Source organism: Sorex fumeus, unplaced genomic scaffold, assembly GCF_029834395.1.
Source record: "Sorex fumeus unplaced genomic scaffold, SorFum_2.1 ptg000098l, whole genome shotgun sequence".
In the NCBI taxonomy this organism is placed as follows: Eukaryota; Metazoa; Chordata; class Mammalia; order Eulipotyphla; family Soricidae; genus Sorex; species Sorex fumeus.
The window spans coordinates 4,386,670-4,406,946 of record NW_026606155.1 but is presented as its reverse complement, the minus strand read 5'-3'; the positions used below and the strand labels follow the sequence as shown (position 1 = coordinate 4,406,946).

General features: G+C 50.3%; 1 protein-coding gene across 1 annotated transcript in view; it reads left to right on the top strand.

Moving 5' to 3' along the window:
- Positions 1-20,277, top strand: part of DGLUCY (D-glutamate cyclase) — a 77,410-nt gene that overhangs the window by 39,168 nt on the left and 17,965 nt on the right. Inside the window, exons 5-9 of the mRNA XM_056133499.1 lie at positions 2,286-2,436; positions 3,326-3,448; positions 9,214-9,417; positions 16,118-16,378; positions 19,139-19,238. Coding sequence (XP_055989474.1) covers positions 2,286-2,436; positions 3,326-3,448; positions 9,214-9,417; positions 16,118-16,378; positions 19,139-19,238 — 839 coding nt within the window. The remainder of the gene's footprint in view (positions 1-2,285; positions 2,437-3,325; positions 3,449-9,213; positions 9,418-16,117; positions 16,379-19,138; positions 19,239-20,277) is intronic.

The following is a 20,277-nucleotide window of genomic DNA, read 5'->3' as shown; positions in this document are numbered from 1 at the left end:
TTTGCAGGGCCAGGGAGATCGCACAGTGGGCAGGGCGCTTGCATTGCAAGGACTGAGGTTCCATCCGCCAGGAGTGAGCCCTAAACCCTGTGAGCTGTGCCCTCCCTCCTCCCCCCGCAAAATAAATAAATAAAGTTGTTTACAAGCTATGGAGTCAGTGGGTGCTGACAAGTCAGTGGGTGCAGAAGAAGTTGGGGTGAGGGGGGATTTGCACCTCCAGACTCAGACCTGCGCCAGTCTGTGCTTTCTTTTTTTAAAAATTTATTTATTTATTTATTTATTTATTTATTGAATCGCTGTGGGAAAAGTTACAAAGCTTTCAGGTTTAGGTCTCGGTCATGCAAATATCAAACACATTTCCCTTTACCAATACTTATTTTTCACCACGAAGAACCCCAATAAACCCCCCCAACCCCCCCCCCCAATGTCTGTGGGGTAGATGAATTCTAGTTAACACTCTGTCTACTTTGACTAGCTTCACTGTTTTGAAAAAAGTTGCACCATTATTATTTAGACTTTGCCCCCCCCAAATCAGCCATGCTGAAAAACCATTGTGAAATGATTTGCTTTCTACAGCTGTGTTCAAGAATTAAATGATGTCGTGCGGCCGCAATAGCAGCCACGCGGTTTTGGATTTCTGCTATTTTATTTATTAACCCTGCAAGCATTTCTACTGAGAGTCAGATAATTAAGAGATTGGTTTCTGTGCTTCTGGGGCCATGGCCGTGCCAGAGACCCGCTCGTGGGGGGCAACTGGTGACCTCGGTAGGGCGTGAAGGACGGACTTTCTTTTTTTTTTTTTCACACTCGACGATGTACCAGGGTTATTCCTGGCTCATGCACTCAGAAATTACTCCTGACGGTGCTCGGGGAACCATATAGGATGCTGGGGATTGAACCTGGGATCAGTCACTTGCGAGGCAAATGCTCTACCCGCTGTGCTATCGCTCAAGCCCCCGGTCTATGCTTTCTTATCCCCAAATAGCCCTCAGTATTGGTGAAAAGGAAAGGGGCACAGGAAACTGCCCACAGTTGGGATTTTCTGATGATAAACATCTACAACAGGGGGCAGAGGGGGAGTCTGGCGAGTACAGCACTTGCCTTGCCTGTAACTCACCAAGGTTCCATCCCCCACACCTCATACGATCCCCCCGAACCCTGCCAGGAGTGATTCGTTAGGGCAGAGCCAGGAGTGAGCCCTGAGCACTGCCAGGGGAGTGTGGTGGTGAAGGGATACTCTACACAGACTGGCCACCCGTGTCCTGGGGCGGGGGTCCCGAGCCGTGTTTTCCCCACCAGGGGCCTGAGTCCATCTGAAGCCCCTGCCCACTGGCCACCCGGAGAAACTGCCAGGCGTCCTGGACCCGAGTGACAGCGGCTTGGCGGGAACAACCTGTCCCTGTCCCTCAGAGAGTGCAGCCTATCACCCACTTGTGGCTCTGGCATGCGCCCCCAGCCCTTGCTGCTGCCCACGGCCAGCGTTCTCTCTATCTGCCAGCAGTCTCCATGTCTGTTCCTGCGGATTATCACCCAGCCATACCCTAAATCTCCCCCAAGCCCCGCTGTAGGCCCAGACGCCAGGCAGAAGGAGAAAACAGCACAGCCCGCTCGCTGAAAGTCACCAGGTTCTGTGGGGACAGGAGGCCCGAGGTGGTGGGGTGTGCAGACTGAGGCCCAGGAGACTTGGGGGCCAGCCCTGCCAGGTCCCCAGTTCTGGGGTCCCTTAGCCTTGATTGTCTCCTTGAGTGAGGTTCGGAAACCTTCAGAGGAAAAGAATCAGAGAGTGCTTGGAATTCATGGGGAGCGCTGGGCGGTGGGGGGAGCTGGCATTTTAAATTCTGCTGCTCCAAGTTGAAATTCAGCATTTTCTTCCAGGATTGCCGGCAGCAAACCGCCTGCTTCTGTTTCAGACCAGTAATTACTAACAAACTTCCCCTTGTATCATACAAAGCAGAGACTGCATGTTTGTTTACGTATTTATTTATTTATTTATTTTGCTTTTTGGGTCACACCCGGCGATGCACAGGGGTTACTCCTGGCTCATGAACTCAGGAATTACTCCTGGCGGTGCTCAAGGGACCATATGGGATGCTGGGAATTCAACCCGGGTCAGCCGCGTGCAAAGCAAACGCCCTCCCCGCTGTGCTATTCCTCTGGCGCCTAGGTTGTATGTTTACAAGGCCTGTTAGGACCTCCTCTTCTACACTACCTTGAACTCTGATGCTCCGAGCTTCTTTCTGAGGCTATTCTGAAATGTAACGGTTTTCCACTCGCTCTCTTGTCAGACCACCGTGCCTTGCACAACCATCGCTGGCTTCGGCTGCCCCCTGGTGGTCACCATGAGGCCTGTTCCCCAGGGCCAGTTGGAAAAGCTGGTGCAGGCCAGTTGCTCTCTGGGGCGTGAGCAAGGACGACCCATTCATATCGGAGACCCAGGTTAGTGTCCATTCTCGGGCTTGGTTCTAACAGCTGGACTTGAACTGACACCTGAGAAGAGAGGAACTTTTTGTGTTCCTGTGTTCCCATGCGAGTCCAAGTCTCTGCCCAGGAGGTGTTCTTGGGAGATTAGCCAGCCTCATTCATTTGTTTTTGAGATTTTCCAGTGAGTCAGGAGAGGGCCAGTAAGGGTGGGGGGTGGGGGGGCGTAGATCTTTGCCCCATATTTGAGCCCAGAGCACCCTCTGATCTAGGATGTTATCGAGTGGCATGGCTGGGTAGGGGAACCATTGAGCCCTCACTCCATCTGCCAGTGAGTGAGCAGACCCCGGGTCATGGGCAAGAATCTGGAAGCTGCCCAGACCCCTCAGAGACCCCTAGGGGACCTCCTAAGGGTTAGGAAGAATCACAGAAAAATGGGATAAAGCCTGATTTCCTAGAAGAACTCTGCCAGTCCACATAGAAAGAAGTGCTCAGGCCACCCAAAACAGGTGTCAGCTGAACTATGTTGTCATTGGTGCCATGGATGGGCCCTGCCCCCCTCCCAGGTTCCACACACTCTGATGCCTGCCCAGGGGTAGGGGTGCTCTTGGAGGTCAAGTCTCAGAGGTTAGGGTCCGTCCACAGCAAGACAAACTCCCAATTCTGGCTCTTGTTAGCATCTGGAAATGGGCAGCTAAGACTCCAGCGGGATATCCCGGCCAGGGGTCGAGACTGTTTGGGTGAACGACAGTTCCTCCTCTTCAGCTGCTCTTCCTCCCATAACACAGTCAGAGGGTGCGTGAGTACCTCCTAGAGACAGAAGCACGAATCGATCACATGGCGCGCTTGGTGTGATGGAACCATCCGGCTCAGAACCCGACGCATTCATTCCCTTCTTCATCTGCAGGGCTGCTGGGAATTAAAGATCTTTCCAGACCCGACTACGGGGATGCAGTGTCCTGTCAGCCTGGGGACGTTCCTGTGTTCTGGCCTTCTCAGCTCACCTGTCTCGAAGCTGTCAGTGGCTGCAGTAAGTCTGGGCACCAGGGCCATGATGCTAACCTGGGGTACCACCTGGTGGGGATCCAGTTCTCAAAAGTACAAACTTGCAGTGCAATGATTTTGGGAATCCAAAACATGGATCTGTCGTCACGGTGAAGATCTCTGGTTCCCTCATTCCTGGGCCCGAGTCTCCTTAACAGGTAACTTGCCTTTTGGTCCAAATGCATTTTGATTTTTTCTATTTTTATTATATTTTTTTGGGAGGGTTGCATTTCCAAGCAGTAGTCAGGAGGTCTGGAGGCCACTCCCCACAGTACTCAGCCAACCAGGCTGGTAGTTCAGTGAGACAGCCCAACAGCATGGTGTAATTCAAGTGCCTATACTCTGACAGTACCTCTGGCTGCCCCTCTGGGGCTTGGGGACGCTGGGGCTGTACCTGGCAATGCTCAAAAGACTGTGTAATGCCAGTGACTGAACCATGGTCAGCTGTAGGCAAAACCATTGACTTAACCCCTCCATTGCCTCTCTCACTCTGATGTGTGTGTGTGTGTTCTTTATTTAAACACGACTTTTTTACAATGTTGTTTGTAAGACAGTCATTTTGAGCAGTCAATGTTCCAACACCTATCCACTACCAGAGTGACCTTCCCTCCACCATTGTCCCCTGTTTCCCTCCCCCCCCAAACCTGCCCCCATAACAGGCACATAATAATTTATTTTATATTGCTTGTGATAACTAAATGTCTAATAGAATGATTGAAAATTATACTTCAGTAAATTAAAATATATAAAAACTCTTCTATCTCACCCTGGGGTCATTAAAGGCATTGTCTGAGGGTTTCCTAAGCTGTGAGTTTTAACAGCTTGGCTGGCAACTCCTCTGGGATTAGTCGGGAAGCTGTTGTTTTCATGGTGGATGCCATGGCAGGGGGGCGGGCAGTGCCAGGGACAGAGTCCGTGCATGCAGGGGACATGCTCTACCACTGAGCCCCCGATAGATAGATAGATAGATAGATAGATAGATAGATAGATAGGGATATATATGTAATGTAATCTGAAAGGCCTTGTAGCTTTTTCAAAGGAATTCATATTCCACACCATGTTTGCAAGATATTCGTAGACATGAAAATAATGTGCTCTTGGGGAAATTTTAAGCTGCTTCCAACTCACAGCTCCTTGGTGAATATAAATACCTTATAGAGTATCTTTGTTGTGTGTTCAAAAAGTGTGTGTGGGCTCCCATCAGTGTCTTGAGCTGCTTCCCCACCCCGGCCTGCAGCTGCCTCCAAGGACGCATGAAGGAGGGAACTGGGCCACCAAGCTGGTTGGTGATCAGTTGTCACTTATTTAATCTCCATCCCGCTGTTTATTCCATTCTCCCCACGCACCTGTTCCAATCTCCCTGAGTGCCCCCATTCCAGTCTCACACTGCCTCTCACTCCTTCTCCATCTCCTTCTCCTTCTTTCCCCCATGCTAGTCTCCTCTCACCCAGTCTTGCTGCCTTAGTCAAGAGCCCGACCTCCAGGTGTTATGATAGCAACTACACCTAGGTGACACAGTACAGTCAACATATGAAAGCCCTTCCTTTGGGGGAAGCTCTTCTAAGACAAAGGTCTCATCCTGCTAGGAGTTCTGTTCAAGGGGTGTGTTTCTGAGAGTGTGTTTCTCCTTTCCTTAGTCCATACGCCTATAAACAGTCATCTTAAATTTATTTCTTACTAATCTTTTTAGTCATTTTGTATGGTCACAGTAAGAGATATATTGAGCTTTAAGGGTGGTTCTCCTGAGGACATCTCACTATAGATCCCAGACTATGTCCTCAGACCAGATTAGTCCTTCCTAACCCTCGTTGGGTCCTTGTACAGTCACTTCTCTTTGGGTCATGACAGAATTTGTCCACGACCATGCTCTTAATTTATTATAAGTTTTGGGGGGCTGGAGCAATAGCACAATGGGTAGAGCGTTTGCCTTGCATGCGGCAGACCCGGGTTTAATTCCCAGTATCCCATATGGTCCCCCAAGCACCGCCAGGAGTGATTCCTGAGTGCATAAGCCAGGAGTAACCCCTGTGCATTGCCCGGTGTGATGGAAAAAATTTTATTATAAGTTTTATGGCATTTGGCCCGTCGGTTTTAATACCAGGGTAATTTACAGTAACTCCCATCCAGTCACTTCGTCAGGACCCTGCTTTTGGGGTGCTAGGAACTAAGGGCAACTGAGGCTTAAATTAAGTCAATATGGGTCTGGAACAATAGCCCAGCAGGTAGGGCGTGTGTGTGCCTTGCATGCAGCTGACCCGAGTTCGATTCCCAGAATCCCATATGGTCCCCTGAGCACTGCCAGGGGTAATTCCTGAGTGCAGAGCTAGGAGTAACCCCTGTGCATCGCGGGGTGTGAGCCAAAAAGAAAAAAAATCAAGTAAATATGATAGATGCCCAGGAATAAATATTATTCAGAGTCAGTTGACTCTCAAGTTACAAATGCATAGCATTAACTGTCTTCCAGTGTCTATACAAAAAGGACATTATTCTAAAGCAAACTATGAAAAAGTACATAAGGGAAAGAAAAAAACAATATTTCACTTACAAATACAAAAATCCAGAGTTTTTAGAAGGGTCTGACCTTACAAGTCACAGGGTCTGATTTAGGGATATAGGTGATCAATAGATCGGGGAAACAGAGCACAGAGAAGTTAAAGATAAACACAGAGGAATGGGAGTGCCTCGAGAGCACTGTGATGGGTGTAACCCAATAAATCTAAGCTCCCTACAGCAAGGGAGAAAGGACGAACCAATATTATCCTACATTTGTTAAAACATTTTCTCAAAAGACTAGGTGATGTTACAAAGAGACACACGAAGGTGCCCTAAACCAGCTCAGTGTAACATAGGGGTGCAGTGGAAACGTTGATAAGGATATTGACTGTTGGAGCCAGCCAATGGCAGGCTGCTGAGCTCAGTTTGATCCCCAGCATCATACACATTCTCTTATACTCCACACAGTCTCTTATAATCCCACCAGGAGGGATCCTTGAGCCCAGACCAGGAGTAAATCCTGAACACAGCCAGATGCAGCCCAGAAACAACAATAATAATGATAATAATGATGATGATCAATATTGAAGTCTATTTCCAGTAGACACTGGAAAATTCTAGCATCTCAGTCATAGGTGTGCTAAAAAGCATAGAATTGGGGGGTTGGGGAGGATGGGAGGGAAACTGGGAACACTGGTACTGGGAAACATACACTGGTGGAGGGATGGATGTTGGAACACTGTATGACTGAAACCTACTCATGTAGCTTTGTAAGGGTCTTTCTGACAGAGATTCACTTAAAAAATCTTTTGAAAAAAAGCATAGAACTTAGTGTTGTTTTCATTTATTTTGCACACCATTTAATCTTTTTGTTGTCGGTTGGGGGCTGGAGTGATAGCACAGCGGATAGGGCATTTGCCTTGCACGCAGCCGACCTGGGTTCGATTTCCAGCCTCCCATATGGTCCCCTGAGCACCGCCAGGAGTCATTCCTGAGTGCAGAGCCAGGAGTAACCCCTGTGCACTGCCGGGTGTGACCCAAAAAGCTATATATATATATATATATATATATATATATATATATTGTTGGTAGTGGTGGTGGCGCTGAATTGAAACCCAGGGCTCACACATGCCAGGCTAGTGCTCGGCTACGAAGTTACCCCCCAGCCCTTCCTTTTGAACCCCTGAGAAAGTCACTGTCCAAATGGCCTCTGGAGAGGGAGAGATGATCTCAGAAGAGGCCATTTTTGCTGGCCATCATGTAGGTAACATGAGATCAACAGAGAATGATACATGCCCACACGTGGGCAGCAACATCCTCCGAGGGCCAGACCTTCTGCTGTGACTTGCAGTCACACACTTGATTGTAAGAGAGAGCAAATGGCATCTAGGTCAAGGGCTTCCTTGGCTCCAAAAAGCACGCTCAGCCCTGCCATCAGCTCGTAAACTTCTGCGGGCCATCATTCCGTGGCTGCTCGCCCACTCCTGAAGGAGAGACCCCCGCCTCGCTGGTGCCTGACTCTTTGGCACCTGGCTCATGTGTCCACAGTGAGGTAAGGTTTTGTCCCGACATAGGCGCATCACGCTGGCTGTGGTCCTGTGAATCCCTGAGTCTGCCTGTATGCCTGAGGAACTGGCCAAGTTTCTCTGTTAGATCTCAGAAATCTGACTGCCCTCCCCCATAGATTCAATTTTTAAGGGTGTCTCCTTAAAGTACCCTTGGGGTGGGGGTCAGGGGGTCACATGTTCCTGATTGAGAAGAGTTGGGTGAGAGTACAAGAAGATAAAGACTCTCAAGAGAGGATGGGGTGAACCGGAGAGATAGACAGGAGGCACGGCGCTTGCCTTGCACACGGACAACCTGGGTTCAATTCCCAGAGCTCCCCAGAAGTAATCCCTGAGCACAGAGCAGGATTAATCCCTGAGCATTGTTTGGCTGTGGCCCAAAACCAAAAATGAATGAATTAAAAAAAATAAAAAGAGGATGGGGAATGAATCTCCAGTGGTAGAGCACATGCCTGGTAAGTATGAGGTCTGGGGCTCATTCCTGGGACCAAAATAAAAGTTTACCAGGAAACAAAAAATAGGCTTGGGGGTGTGTGGCAGAGAGAGACAGTACAGGAAGGAAAGGTGCTTGCTTGGCATGGTGCATACCCAACCCCGGTTTGATCCCTGGCACTAACTGTTGTCAGAAATCATCACCAGAGGTCACTCTTGAGCATTGAGGTTGGGATAACATCTGGGCACAGCCAGGTGTAGCTCCAAAATCCAGCTCCCTCCCCGAAAAAATGGTTCTGAAGAAAGTCAAAGGGGAGGGACTGGAGCGATAGCACAGCGGGGAGGGTGTTTACCTTGCATGTGACTTACCTGGGTTCAATTCCCAGCATCCCATATGGTCGCCTGAGCACTGCCAGGAGTAATTCCTGAGTGCAGAGCCAGGAGTAACCCCTGCGCATGGCCAGGTGTGACCCCCCCCCCCCCCAAAAAAAGGCAAAGGGAGAATTTTAGCATAGTGAGCATGAAACACGAAAGGCCTGGCATAGGACCAGAGGAATGAGCCCAAGCAGAGCCCCAGGTGCGGGGGGGGGGGGGGCGGGGCAGGGCGAGGTGTGAGCCATCAGTCATGAGGTACTGGTCTGCAGGGTCCGCTGGCCCCTTTTATGTGCAATTTCAACTCTGACAAACGTGTGAGGCATAAACATTATTTTATACTTGAAGAAACGAACTTGGAGAGGATAAATCCCCATCTCAAACTCAAGTGTTTGCCTCAATCCGACTTGTTCTTAATAGCTCAGCTTGAGTGCTCCAGGCGCCTGGGACCTAACGGGAGAGGGTTTTTAAAAGAATGCAATTACCATAAATCGAAGCAAATTGTAAGTCCTCTGAGAAAACAGAAGCCGGGTTCAGAGGGTGGTGCTCTTTGCGAGCAAACCAAACACTTGCTGCAGAGTGAAGCAGGGTGGCCTGGTGCATTGTGGGAGTTCAGTGAGTCCATCCTGGTTTCCATGGGGCTCAACTGATGGGAAGAGCCAGAGCCTTAGCTGTGGTTCACTTCATTGCTCTTCTCCCATTCATTCATCTTCAGTCCCAAGTCATGGGAGGCACCTGTTTACATGGAGCTTGATTCAGCTTGTTCTGACCTGCAGCCAGTGAGCAGCCAGGGAGGAAGTGGTGCCATCTTACCCATGCGTTGGGCTTGATGAGCACAGACAGGGTTGGCTGGGGAGCTGAGCTCGGGCCCTGTTGCTGTGCGTTTCAGAGACCCCGCTGGCATTCACCAGTGCACCTGGCTGTACCGTAATGACCGACCTGAAGGATGCAGAGACTCCGGCCAGCTCTCTCCCTCCTGAGGGAATTCCCGAGGTCCACCAGATTTCCCAAGATCCTTTGCACTACAGCATCGCCTCAGCTTCAGCCGTGCAGAAGATTCGAGAACTAGAAACGATAATTGCCGTAGACCCAGGTAAGTCACTGAGCGTCTTCCCCTGAAGGGGCTGAGAAGGTTCATCACGGTATCCTGTGGATAAGGCAGCATGAAATTAGACACAGAGTGGAATTTCAGGGGGCAAACAGCGCAGAGGGGGTGCAGGCGCCCCTCCTGGGAAATTTAGCCTGACTCTGCAGGTCACGTTGTTCAATGCTCAGACCCAGGGGCCTCTAGACACGCAGGCCCCTAGGGCCGTGCCATGGTGCTGCTTGGGGGCCCGTGGGGAGCCGTGGGGGAGTGGGGATTGAACTCAGGGCCTCTGCTCTCTAGCCCTTTGAACTCTCTCTTCAGCCCTACCTACAATATGCTTTTTTTTTTTACAATGTTTATGGGCTGGACCGATAGCACAGTGGGTAGGGCATTTGCCTTGCACGCGGCCAACCTGGCCGACCCAGGTTCAATTCTTCCGCCCCTCTCGGAGAGCCCAGCAAGCTACCAAGAGTATCTGGCCCGCACGGCAAAGCCTGGCAAGCTATCGTGACGTATTCGATATGCCAAACACAGTAACAAGTGTCACAATGGAGACGATAGTGGGTCCGCTCGAGCAAATCGATGACCAATGGGAGGACAGTGACAGTGTTTATACTGCTATGAGTCCCCCACAGAGGGGACTGAGTGCAGGGGTTAAGCATGCACCTTGCGTGGAGCCAATCCCAGTTCAGTCCCTGGCACCAGGCACTGCCAGGTAATCCGCAAGCCCTGAGCATCATCAGGTTTGCTAGGACCTTGTATTGATCCACCAGCCGGCTGGCCGAGAGTCATCAGGAGGAGCTCCTGGGCCTCCTGAGTGCCACTTGGGAAACAGCCCCAACCCCCCCCCACCAAAAAAAAATCTTCCAGGGTACTAGAATTATTTTTTTAATTGAATCACCATGAGAAAAAGTTACAAAACTTTCATTTTTGGGTTTCAGTCATACAATAATCAAACACCCATGCCTCCACCAGTGCACATTCCCTACCATCATTGTCCCCAGGATCCCCCACCCTTTCCAACCCTCCCCCTGCCTCTATGGCAGACAATTTCCCCCATACTCTCTCTCTCTCCTTTTGGGCATTATGGTTTGCAATACAGATACTGAGAGGCCATCATGCTTGGTCCTTTATCTACTTTCAGCACACATCTCCCATCCCGAACGATCCCTCCAAACATCATTGACTTAGTGATCCCCCTCTCTATCCCAGCTGCCTTCACCCCCAGCTTATGAGGCAAGCTTCCAACTCTGGGGCACTCTTTCTGGCCTTTGTCTCTGCTTTCCTTGGGTGTCAGTCTCATAATATGTTATTTTATATTCCACAAATGAGTGCAGTCGTTCTATGCTTGTCCCTCTCTTTCTGACTCATTTCACTTAGCATGATGCTGTCCATGACCATCCACTTATAAGCAAATTTCATGACTTCATCTTTCCTAACAGCTGCCTAGTATTCCATTGTGTAGATGTACCAAAGTTTCTTTAACCAGTCGTCTGTTCTCGGGCACTTGGGTTGTTTCCAGATTCTGGTTATTGTAAACAGTGCTGCAATGAACATACAGGTGCAGATATCAATTCTACTTCTACTGTGCTTTTAATGCACTCTCGGAATATATTTCCAGAAGTGGTATAGCAGGGTCATATGGAAGCTCAATACTGATGGTGATAACTCTGGGTAGTGAGATTATGGACTTTTTTTCCCCAAAAAAATAATGAGGTTTAGAAAGTGAGTTTTAATAAACTGCAACTTTGCCACCGATTACATTAGGATTGGATCCGAGCAATAGTACAGCCGGTAGGGCACTTGCCTTGCATGCAGCCAGCCTGGGTTCAATCCCCCAGCATCCCACCTCAGTCTCTGAACCCCACTAGGAGTGATGCCTGAGCACAGAGCAAGAAGTAAGCCTAGAGCACAAAAAAAAACCCACATTTTTAATCAAAATAAAATAAATTGGGTTTAGATAACTTACAGAAAGAGAATGGTTCCTGAATATTCAACTGCCACTGTTTAGACAAAGGACCCCACAGGCTTAATGATGCTCTTGCAATACCCATGAGGGGAAATGGGTTTGCAAGTCCTTTCTTCTGTGGTTGCTGAATCCCTCCATTTGTGGAGACTATGCAAGTGTATGGTTTGTTCTAAAATGCCAAGAGATGCGGGGGCCAGAGTGAAGTATAGCGGGCAGGACATTTGCCTTGCATGTGGCCAACCCATGTTTGATCCTCCTCATCCCATATAGTCCCCTGAGTACTGCCAGGAGTGACTCCTGACTGCAGAGGCAGGAGTAGTCCCTAGACACCACCAGGTGTGGCCCAAACACCAAAAAATAGATAAAAAGTAAATAAAGTTATGCCTGGGAGTGAAGAGGTAGTACAATGGGTAGGGTGCTTGCCCTGCATGCAACCAACCTAGGTTTGGTCCCTGGATCCCCATTTGTTCCCCAGAGGACCACCAGGAGTAATTCCTGAGCATAGAACTAGGAGTAAGCCCTGAGCATCGCCAGGTACTTCCCAAAACAACACAACAAAACAAAATTAAGTCACGCCTTTATAAATTATTTTAATCGTATTTATAGGTATGCATAAATATGTAGCACTGTAACACTGTCCTCCTGTAGTTCATTGATTTGCTCGAGCGGGCCCAGTCTCCATTGTGAGACTTGTTGTTACTGTGTTTGGCATATCAGTTACATCACGGGTAGCTTGCCAGGCTTTGCTGTGCGGGCGAGATACTCTCGGTAGCTTGCCAGGCTCTCCGGGAGGGGTGAAGGAATTGAACCCGAGTCACCTGGGTCAGCCGCGTGCAAGGCAAATGCCCTACCCATTGTGTTATCGCTCCAGCCCTAATCTATCATAACATTTAATTAGTTTAGAATGTTTTGGGGGTTCTGAACCACTCCCAGCTCTGCTCAAGGCTTATTTCTGGCTCTACACTCGAGACCACTCCTGGCAGGTTCATGAGACCATGTAGGATACCGGGATCGAACCTGAGTTGGTCACATGCAAAGCGAACTCCCTATCTGCTATACTATCACTCCATCCTCTGTGATTTCAGAACTTTTTTTTTTTTTTGCTTTGCTTGTTGGGTCACACCCGGCAATGCTTAGGGGTTATTCCTGGCTCATGCACTCAGGAATTAATCCTGGCGGTGCTCGGGGGACCATATGGGATGCTGGGAATCGAATCCGGGTCGGCCATGTTGGCTGCGTGCAAGGCAAACGCCCTACCCGCTGTGCTATTGCTCCAGCCCCAATTTTAGAACTTTTAAATCTGATAATATTTGCTGATTTTCTTATAGGGGCTAAGGGGAACTTGGGGGATTTTTTTAGGCATTCCAGGTCAGCCATTCCCAGTGATGCTGGGAAAAGGGCTAGGGAAGGATTGGAATGGAGATAGGGCCACATGCAAGGTGTGTCCTCTACCAGTTCAGCCACATTCCCAGCCCTAATCACTTATTTTATAAATTGCTTCGAATTAATTTTCAAGTCCGCCAACTACCATCGTAGTTGACAGTTCTGAGAAACAGTAAAAATAGATTCCAATAATATCACTGATCTGTCTGAAATATTATTACCCAATTTTTACTTCTTATATGTATACTTGCTTATACTTGTTTATATGTGTACTTTTATGCTCTTGTATATTGTCGTTTCGTAAGCAGCAGTTTCTGATTGGGTTTGTATAGGTTCACTTCGTGGAAATCTATGAAGGTTAGATTTTTCTTTCAGAAGTGCTAACTGTGGAATGTCGGTTGCTATAGCAAACACGATGTGATTTGGGGTGGGAGGTTTGAGAGGTCAGACCTAGCAGATGCTCCTCAGTTCAGTACATAAGTACTTGGGGTTTAGTCCACGTTCAAGGGGTTGGGTAGTACCAGGAGTTGAAGCTGGGCCTCCCACATGCAAAACTTACATTCCAGAGCACTGAGCTATCTCTCTGACCCATATGATACTACTAGGGGAAGGGAGTGGTCTCCCAAGTGGTTCTCAGGGTCTTCCAGGGGCCCCTCTTAGTAGTTCTCAGCCAACTAGGGCAGCAGTTCAGCGTGAGGGTCCAAGGATGGCTGCTGTTCTGGCTGTGTGGTAGCACTAGTGCCCAGGCCACTGCGGCGGTGCTCAGGGGATTCCACATCCGGTGCTGCTGGCGGCATTGATGGGGCCTCCAGGGCTTGCTTAGGGAACCAGGTGGTAGCAGAAAATGAGCCAGGCCAGCTGCCTGCAAGCTTGCACCTTAAGCCCTGTGTTGTCTCTGGACCCATCCTGAGACTTCCCCTTTGGCGCTCGTATCCTGGGGGTGGGTGGAGAGCAGGCTTTTTCTCTTCTGTGTGGGCACACCCCTGAGGAGACAGGGCCCTGTCACTGTTTGCAGCACACAGGTAAGATGTGTGATGCATCTCAGGGAAGGGAGAACCTTGGGCTGGTGTGAGTTCAAAAAGCATGAGCACGCAGGGCACATGCGTTCGGTGGCTGAGAACCGTTCCCCTGGCCAGCCAATGACAGAAGAACGAAGAAACGGGGGCTGGGGCGATACTACAGTGGGTTGGGTGTTTGCCTTGCACGCGGCTGACCTGGGTTCGATTCCCAGCATCCCAGCGTAGTCATTTCTTCCTCAGCATAGTTAGATCTCTCCTCCTTTACAGTATCAATATTTTCTTCTACATAGTTAGATCTCTTCCCCCCCTCTATCTCCTTATGGCATACTTATATAGAAATCATGAAGGGTGGGGTGGGGTTGAACAACAAACAGATATAAAGCCCCTCCTTCAGGGGAAGTTCTTCTGGGAGATTAACTCAAGGACAAAATCTCATCTGAGGGTTCAGCACTCTAGACTACTAGGAGATCCGATCAAGGGCGGTATTCCATCCAGGGTGTATTGCTTTCTCCTTTCCTCAGCTAGTAATCCATTTAGACAATCACAGTAAATTTACTTCTTACTAATCTTTCTAGTCATTTTGTATAAACACAGTAAGAGATATATTAAGCTTAAAGGTTGGCTCTTTCTGGGGACATCTCGCTATATATCCCAGACTACAGTCCTCAGGCCAGGTCTTTCCTAACCTCAGCAGGGTCCTTATTCAGTTACTTCTTTTTGGGTCATGACAAAGTTTGTTCCATGACCGTGCTCGACTGTGCTCTTAACTTTTTATACTTATGGCGCTTAGTTTATTCTTCTTCGATGCCAGGGTAGCTGACAGCTTGCTCTGGGTCCATCCTTGTCCCTTACTAGGACCCTCCTTTTGTATTAAGGTGTAAGGGCAACTGAGGCTTAAGTCAGATAAATAGGATGGATGCCCAAGAGTAAATATTATTTTGGAGTCAATTAACTCCCATGTTACAAAAGCATAGCATCAACTGTCTTCCTGTGTCTATCCAAAAAGCCCATTGCTAAACCATGCAAAGGACATAAAGGAAAGAGAAAAGCAATATAGGATTAGAAGTGCCTGAGGGAATTGGTTGTTCCTCAGGAGCACTCTGGTGGGAGTAACTCAATAAACCTAAGCTCCCTTAGGGAGGAGCAAGGACAAACCAATGTCATCCAACAGGCTTGCATGCTGGAATCCTCCCATGGGGCTCCAGGTAGGTTTGCTGAAAGCTCTTAGTGGAGTTTTGAGCTTTTAGTGGAGTCTTCACTCCGGGACCCAAAATTCTATCCCTGGCGGCAGCAGGGGGCACTGTTGCACATGGGAAATCCACCCATTTGCTGACAGAGGTGGGAAGAATTGGGTGTAGACTTCACTGGGCTCCCCCGGAAGTTCTGTCTATCAGGAGTATCAGTGAGCATCAGTGACACCCGCCTCTGCAGGAGGCAGGAAGAACCGTGACTGCAGCTGCTGCATAGACAGGGTCCGTCGTAGAAAGGTGCTTTCCGCCTCCCCTCGCCCACCCCACCCCCCTCTCTCCCCAGCACCCTTTTGGGAGCTAGGAATCTAGATCTGGTGCTCTTTGTAACTTGCACAACTGGAGACGGCAGGTGTGGCCTCCCTGCTGGCCCATCCATCACCTGTTCCCCAAGTGATGCCTGGAACCAGGGTGCGGGGTGGGGACCAGGGCCATGAGACCAGTGGGGGGAGGCAGAGGATACCCTCACTATCACAGCCACCAGGCAATGCTTCCAGCACACCGTGTCACCCCCAGGGGGCGCTAGTCACCACCACTCCGGGCTCCAAGAAGGAAAACTGGAAGAATCCCAAGGGCGCCAGCAGCCTGGCCCGAAGGTGACCACTGACACTTTTGTGCCCACAGACAGGCTCGTCAGCCATTTCCCTAACTATCCTTCCCTCCTGGGGAGGGAGGAAACCGGATTCTGGTAGACAAGTGACAGTTTCTCCACCACATCCTTCAAAGCCACTGCAGAAACAAAAGTCCCTGAACTGCTATTTGCATGAGTTTCTGGTTTAAGCTCAGGATTATAGTTTCTTGCATGAGTTTCTGCTTTAAATTCAAGATTCATGGGGGGGTGGTGGTTATTGCATGAGTTTCTGCATTTTTTTTTGGCTTTTTGGGTCATACCCAATGATGCTCAGGGGTTACTCCTGGCTCTGCATTCAGGAATCACTCCTGGTGGTGCTAGGGGGAACATAAGGGATGCCGGGGCTCGAACCCGGGTCGACTGAGTGCAAGGCAAACACCTTCCCTGCTGTGCTGTTGCTCCAGCCCTGTGTTTCTGCTTTAAACTCGGGATTGATGGTTTGATTTCATAATCACAGGCAACCGGGGCATCGGGCACCTGCTCCGGGCAGGTGAGCTGCTGCGGGCCTCCCTGTCGCTGTCCCACTCCCGTTCGGTGCTCATCACCACCGGATTCCCCACGCACTTCAAACACGAGCCTCCGGAGGAGAACGACGGGCCCCCGGGAGCCCTAGCTCTGGCCGCCTCTCTGCAGGCCCTGGACAAGGACGTCTCCCTCATCGTGGACCAGAGAGCCCTGGGCTTGTTCCAGAAGCTCGTTGACGAGGCTGTTGGAGAAGGTGAGCCCTGAGGTGAGGCCCGCCTGCCTCCTGCGTGGGTGTCCATGTGCAGGAAGGGGAGCACGGGGAGTGGGCAGGAATCAGCCTCTGTGGTGTTTTTGCCTCACCCAACACAGTGCCACAGCCCAGAGCCCCTCGCAGCCAAGGAGGGAGCGGGGGCATAGGTCCACTTCACCCTGCGCCCCTCACAGCGCCAAGGGGTGTCACAGCTCCTGGTGACCCTCCCTGACCTCTGCCTGGATTGTGGTCATGACTGGGGTGCCCTCCGGGCATTCTACCCCTGTAGACATGGGATGGGTGTGGGAAACAGCCCCCCCTGCCCCCAGTGTGGGCACTGAGGTGCTCAAACAGCGAATCTGGTTACTTTATCCTCCCATGACCCACTGGGGGTTGCCAGCAGCTTCCAAAGGGTGTGGGTGGCCCCATGGCCAGGCTGGGATGGGGCATCTTGTCCGGAAGCCATAGTTACCCTACAAGTACATGGCTTTTTTTTTTTTTTTTTTTTTTTTGCTTTTTGGGTCACACCTGGCGATGCACAGGGGTTACTCCTGGCTCTGCACTCAGGAATTACCCCTGGTGGTGCTCAGGGGACCAAATGGGATGCTGGGAATTGAACCCAGGTTGGCCATGTGCAAGGCAAATGCTCTACCCGCTGTGCTATTGCTCCAGCCCCCCCCCCTTTTTTTTTTTTTTGCATTTTGGGTCATACCTGGCTCTGCACTCAGGAATCACTCCTGGTGGCGATGGGGAGACCATATAGGATAAAGGAGCTATTTTTAAATCAGTTTTTTTTTTAACTTTGTTAGTAGCTTAGGTGGCATGGTTGCAAGAGTGATCACACTTAGGATTTTGATGTGCAAGGGTGTTATTTTTATTTTGTTTCGGGGGCCACACCCAGCAGTGATCAGGGTTTACTCCTGGCTCTGTGCTCAGGGATCACTCCTGGCAGGGCTTAGAGAAGCCTACAGGGTCAAGGAGCTTGAACCCGGGTTGAGCACATGCAAGGCAAGCACCCCACCTCCTGTGTTATGGCTCTAGGCCTGAGGGGCACTATTTTGAAGTGTCAGATCTACAGTCGAAATTCCTCTTAGTACAAGCAGCTGGCTCAGGGCCAGGAGGCCAGACCTCCCCTCTGATGTCCTTTGTTTGCTTTTGTTTGGAGATGATACCTGTTCTGCTCAGGGGACATTCATTCCTGGCTGTGCTTGGGGGACCATGCGGTGCCGGGGATCCAATCCAGGGCCTCAGGAATGCAGAGCATGCACTCAGCCGCTGAACCATCTCTCCAGACGCCTCTGGTTTTCGAATTCCCCCAAAGGAAGGGTGGGGAGGTGGGGGTGAGCACAGCTGGGATCTTGGGGTGACAACCAGAGTCGTAGCAAAGACAGCAAATGTGACTTTGTCCGTGTCTAGCCGCTCAACCTGTCTTTCTCATCTGGAACATTAGAGAAGGATGGTTCTCGTCACTGGGAATCATTGTAAAAATTTTGTTTTGTTTGTTTGGGGGCCACATCCAGCGATGCTCAGGGCTGACTCCTGGTTCTGTGCTCAGAGATCCCTCCTTGGGGATAGGGGGGCTCAGGGGGCCCTGTGGGATGCCAGGGACTGAATCCAGCTTGGCCATGTGCAAGGCAAGTACTCTCCCCACCATACTATTGCTCCATCCCTTCGTGTTAAAGGGTCTGGGTGCCACCAGTGTGCCAAAGGCTGCTTTGCCATCCTGTGGGCACTGACGCATAAGCCCAGCACTGATTTGGCAGGAGTCAACCCCTGGAGCCATGGGCATAGACTCACATGTTCTCATACCCCAGTGGGGGTCACGTTGTACCCCTCCCCCAGGCCTGGGCTTTCTCAGGATTCAGAGTAAACTTTTTTTTTATGTAGGCGTACTGCTATTTATTCAGCCATTGATTAAGCTGGTTGAATTAGGCCTGAAATCCACATTACTTTTTAAAAACTTTTTTTTAATTGGATATCTGTGAGATAGACCATTACAAAGCTGTTCATAATTGGGTTTCAGTAATACAATGATCTAGCATCCATCCCTCCACCAATGTCCCCCACTTCCCCACCACCATCCCCCAACCTCCCACCCCCTCACCCCTAGCCTCCCTCTATGGGAGGTGCTTTCCTTCTTGCTCTCTCTCTCCTTTTCCTTTTATGCATTATGGTTTGTGATACAGGAGCTAAGAGGTCATGGTGCTTGTTCAGGGCATTCAGTATTTTTATCGAGACCATAAGGCTGGAGTAGCTTTTCAATTGGGTGGAAGCTTTGGGGAGTGGATGTGACTGCCAAGGCTTCCAGAAGTACAGGGAGTTGGGGGGAGGTAGCCTATCCCAACTCTGAGAAAGCCTGGAGATTTCAGTCACAAAACCCGCATACCAGAATTTTCAGCCTGGCAAGCTACCCGTGAAGTATTGGATATGCCAAACACAGTAACAACAAGACTCACAACAGAGATGTTACTGGGCCTGCTTGAGCAAATCGATGAACAACGGGAGGACAGTGCTGCAGTGCTATCTTGGTGAGGTCCATCTTGAGACGGTAGAGTCCGGCTGGGGGTATGGCGGAGATTTTGGATTGTGGAAGCAAGTGGTTGCTGGGGGCTTTGTGACTCAGAGTAAACATAAGTGCACTTTGTTCTCCTCTGTGCCGGGGTCCCAGCATGGATCTCGTTCGAGGATGACAATGATGGGCTCTCTGAAAAGCGGCCGCTCTCACACCGTGGCTGAGGTGGCCCCTTCGGTTCTGTTTTCCAGGTGTTCTGGAGATGCGCGTCCCTCTCCTGACTTTTCAAGGTGGACCCGCAGGTGCCGCTCAAAGCTTTCTCTGCAAAGACGGGGACCCCACATCCCCCAGGTATGTGTCTCATCCCAGGTGACGTGGGCACCATGGGAACACCCGTGTGCTCATTTGTTTGTCTGTTTTGAGGCTCAACCCAGTGGTCTGAAGGGATACTCCTGCCTCACTCTTGGGGGGTTTCTCCCAGCGGTGCTCGGGGACCAGGTGGCACTGGGGATCAAACCTAGAGTCTCCTGCATGAAGGCTTATACTCGCCCGTGGAGGCCTCTCTCCAAACCTCAGGGTTCTGCTGCTTCATTCCTTTGAGATAGAGACCCCAACGCGGGTTGCTGGGTCATAATGCAGTTCCGCCTCTCACTTTTTGAGTAATTGCTATTCGGTTTTTCAAAGGCAGTTATATATAGATCCTGGGTTTTGGGGCACACCAGATGCTGGGTTTGCGGGGGAGGGGGCTATTCCCAAAGCAATGCTGGGGGACGGGAGCATGTGGTCAGGGAAGGAACCCAAACCTTCTGTAGACATTGCCTGTGCTCGGGCCTTGACCCCAGAGTTAACACTGGAAGGAGCACAATCCAATGGGTTTTGGGGAGAGGCAAAGGTGCAAAATTTGGTGGGCCAAATGACGGGATGGCGGGGAGGGTGCTGGCTTTGCACGCAGCCAAGCTGCGATTGGTCCCCAGCATCCCGTAGGGTTCCCTGAGCCCCATCAAGAGTAAGGCCTGAGTGCAAAGCTGGGAGTAAGCCCTGAGCACTGCCAGGTGTGACCGCAAAATGAAACAAAAGTGTGAAAGGCCACCAACACTTCCTGAGCATCAAGGCTCTGAGGCTACTCTGGCGGGTGTCTGCTCATTTAACCCTCTCCAAGGCAGATGAGATAGAGAAGGGACCACCAAGCACAGGATGCTTGGAGAGCTCGCTCAGGATGGGAGACGTGTGCTGAAAGTAGACTATAGACTGAACATGATGGCCACTTAATACCTGTATTGCAAACCACAACACCCAAAAGGAGAGAGAGTAAGAGGGAATGTGCCTGCCACAGAGGTGGGGAGGAGGGGAAATGGGAGGGTGGGAGGGATACTGGGAACATTAGTGGTGG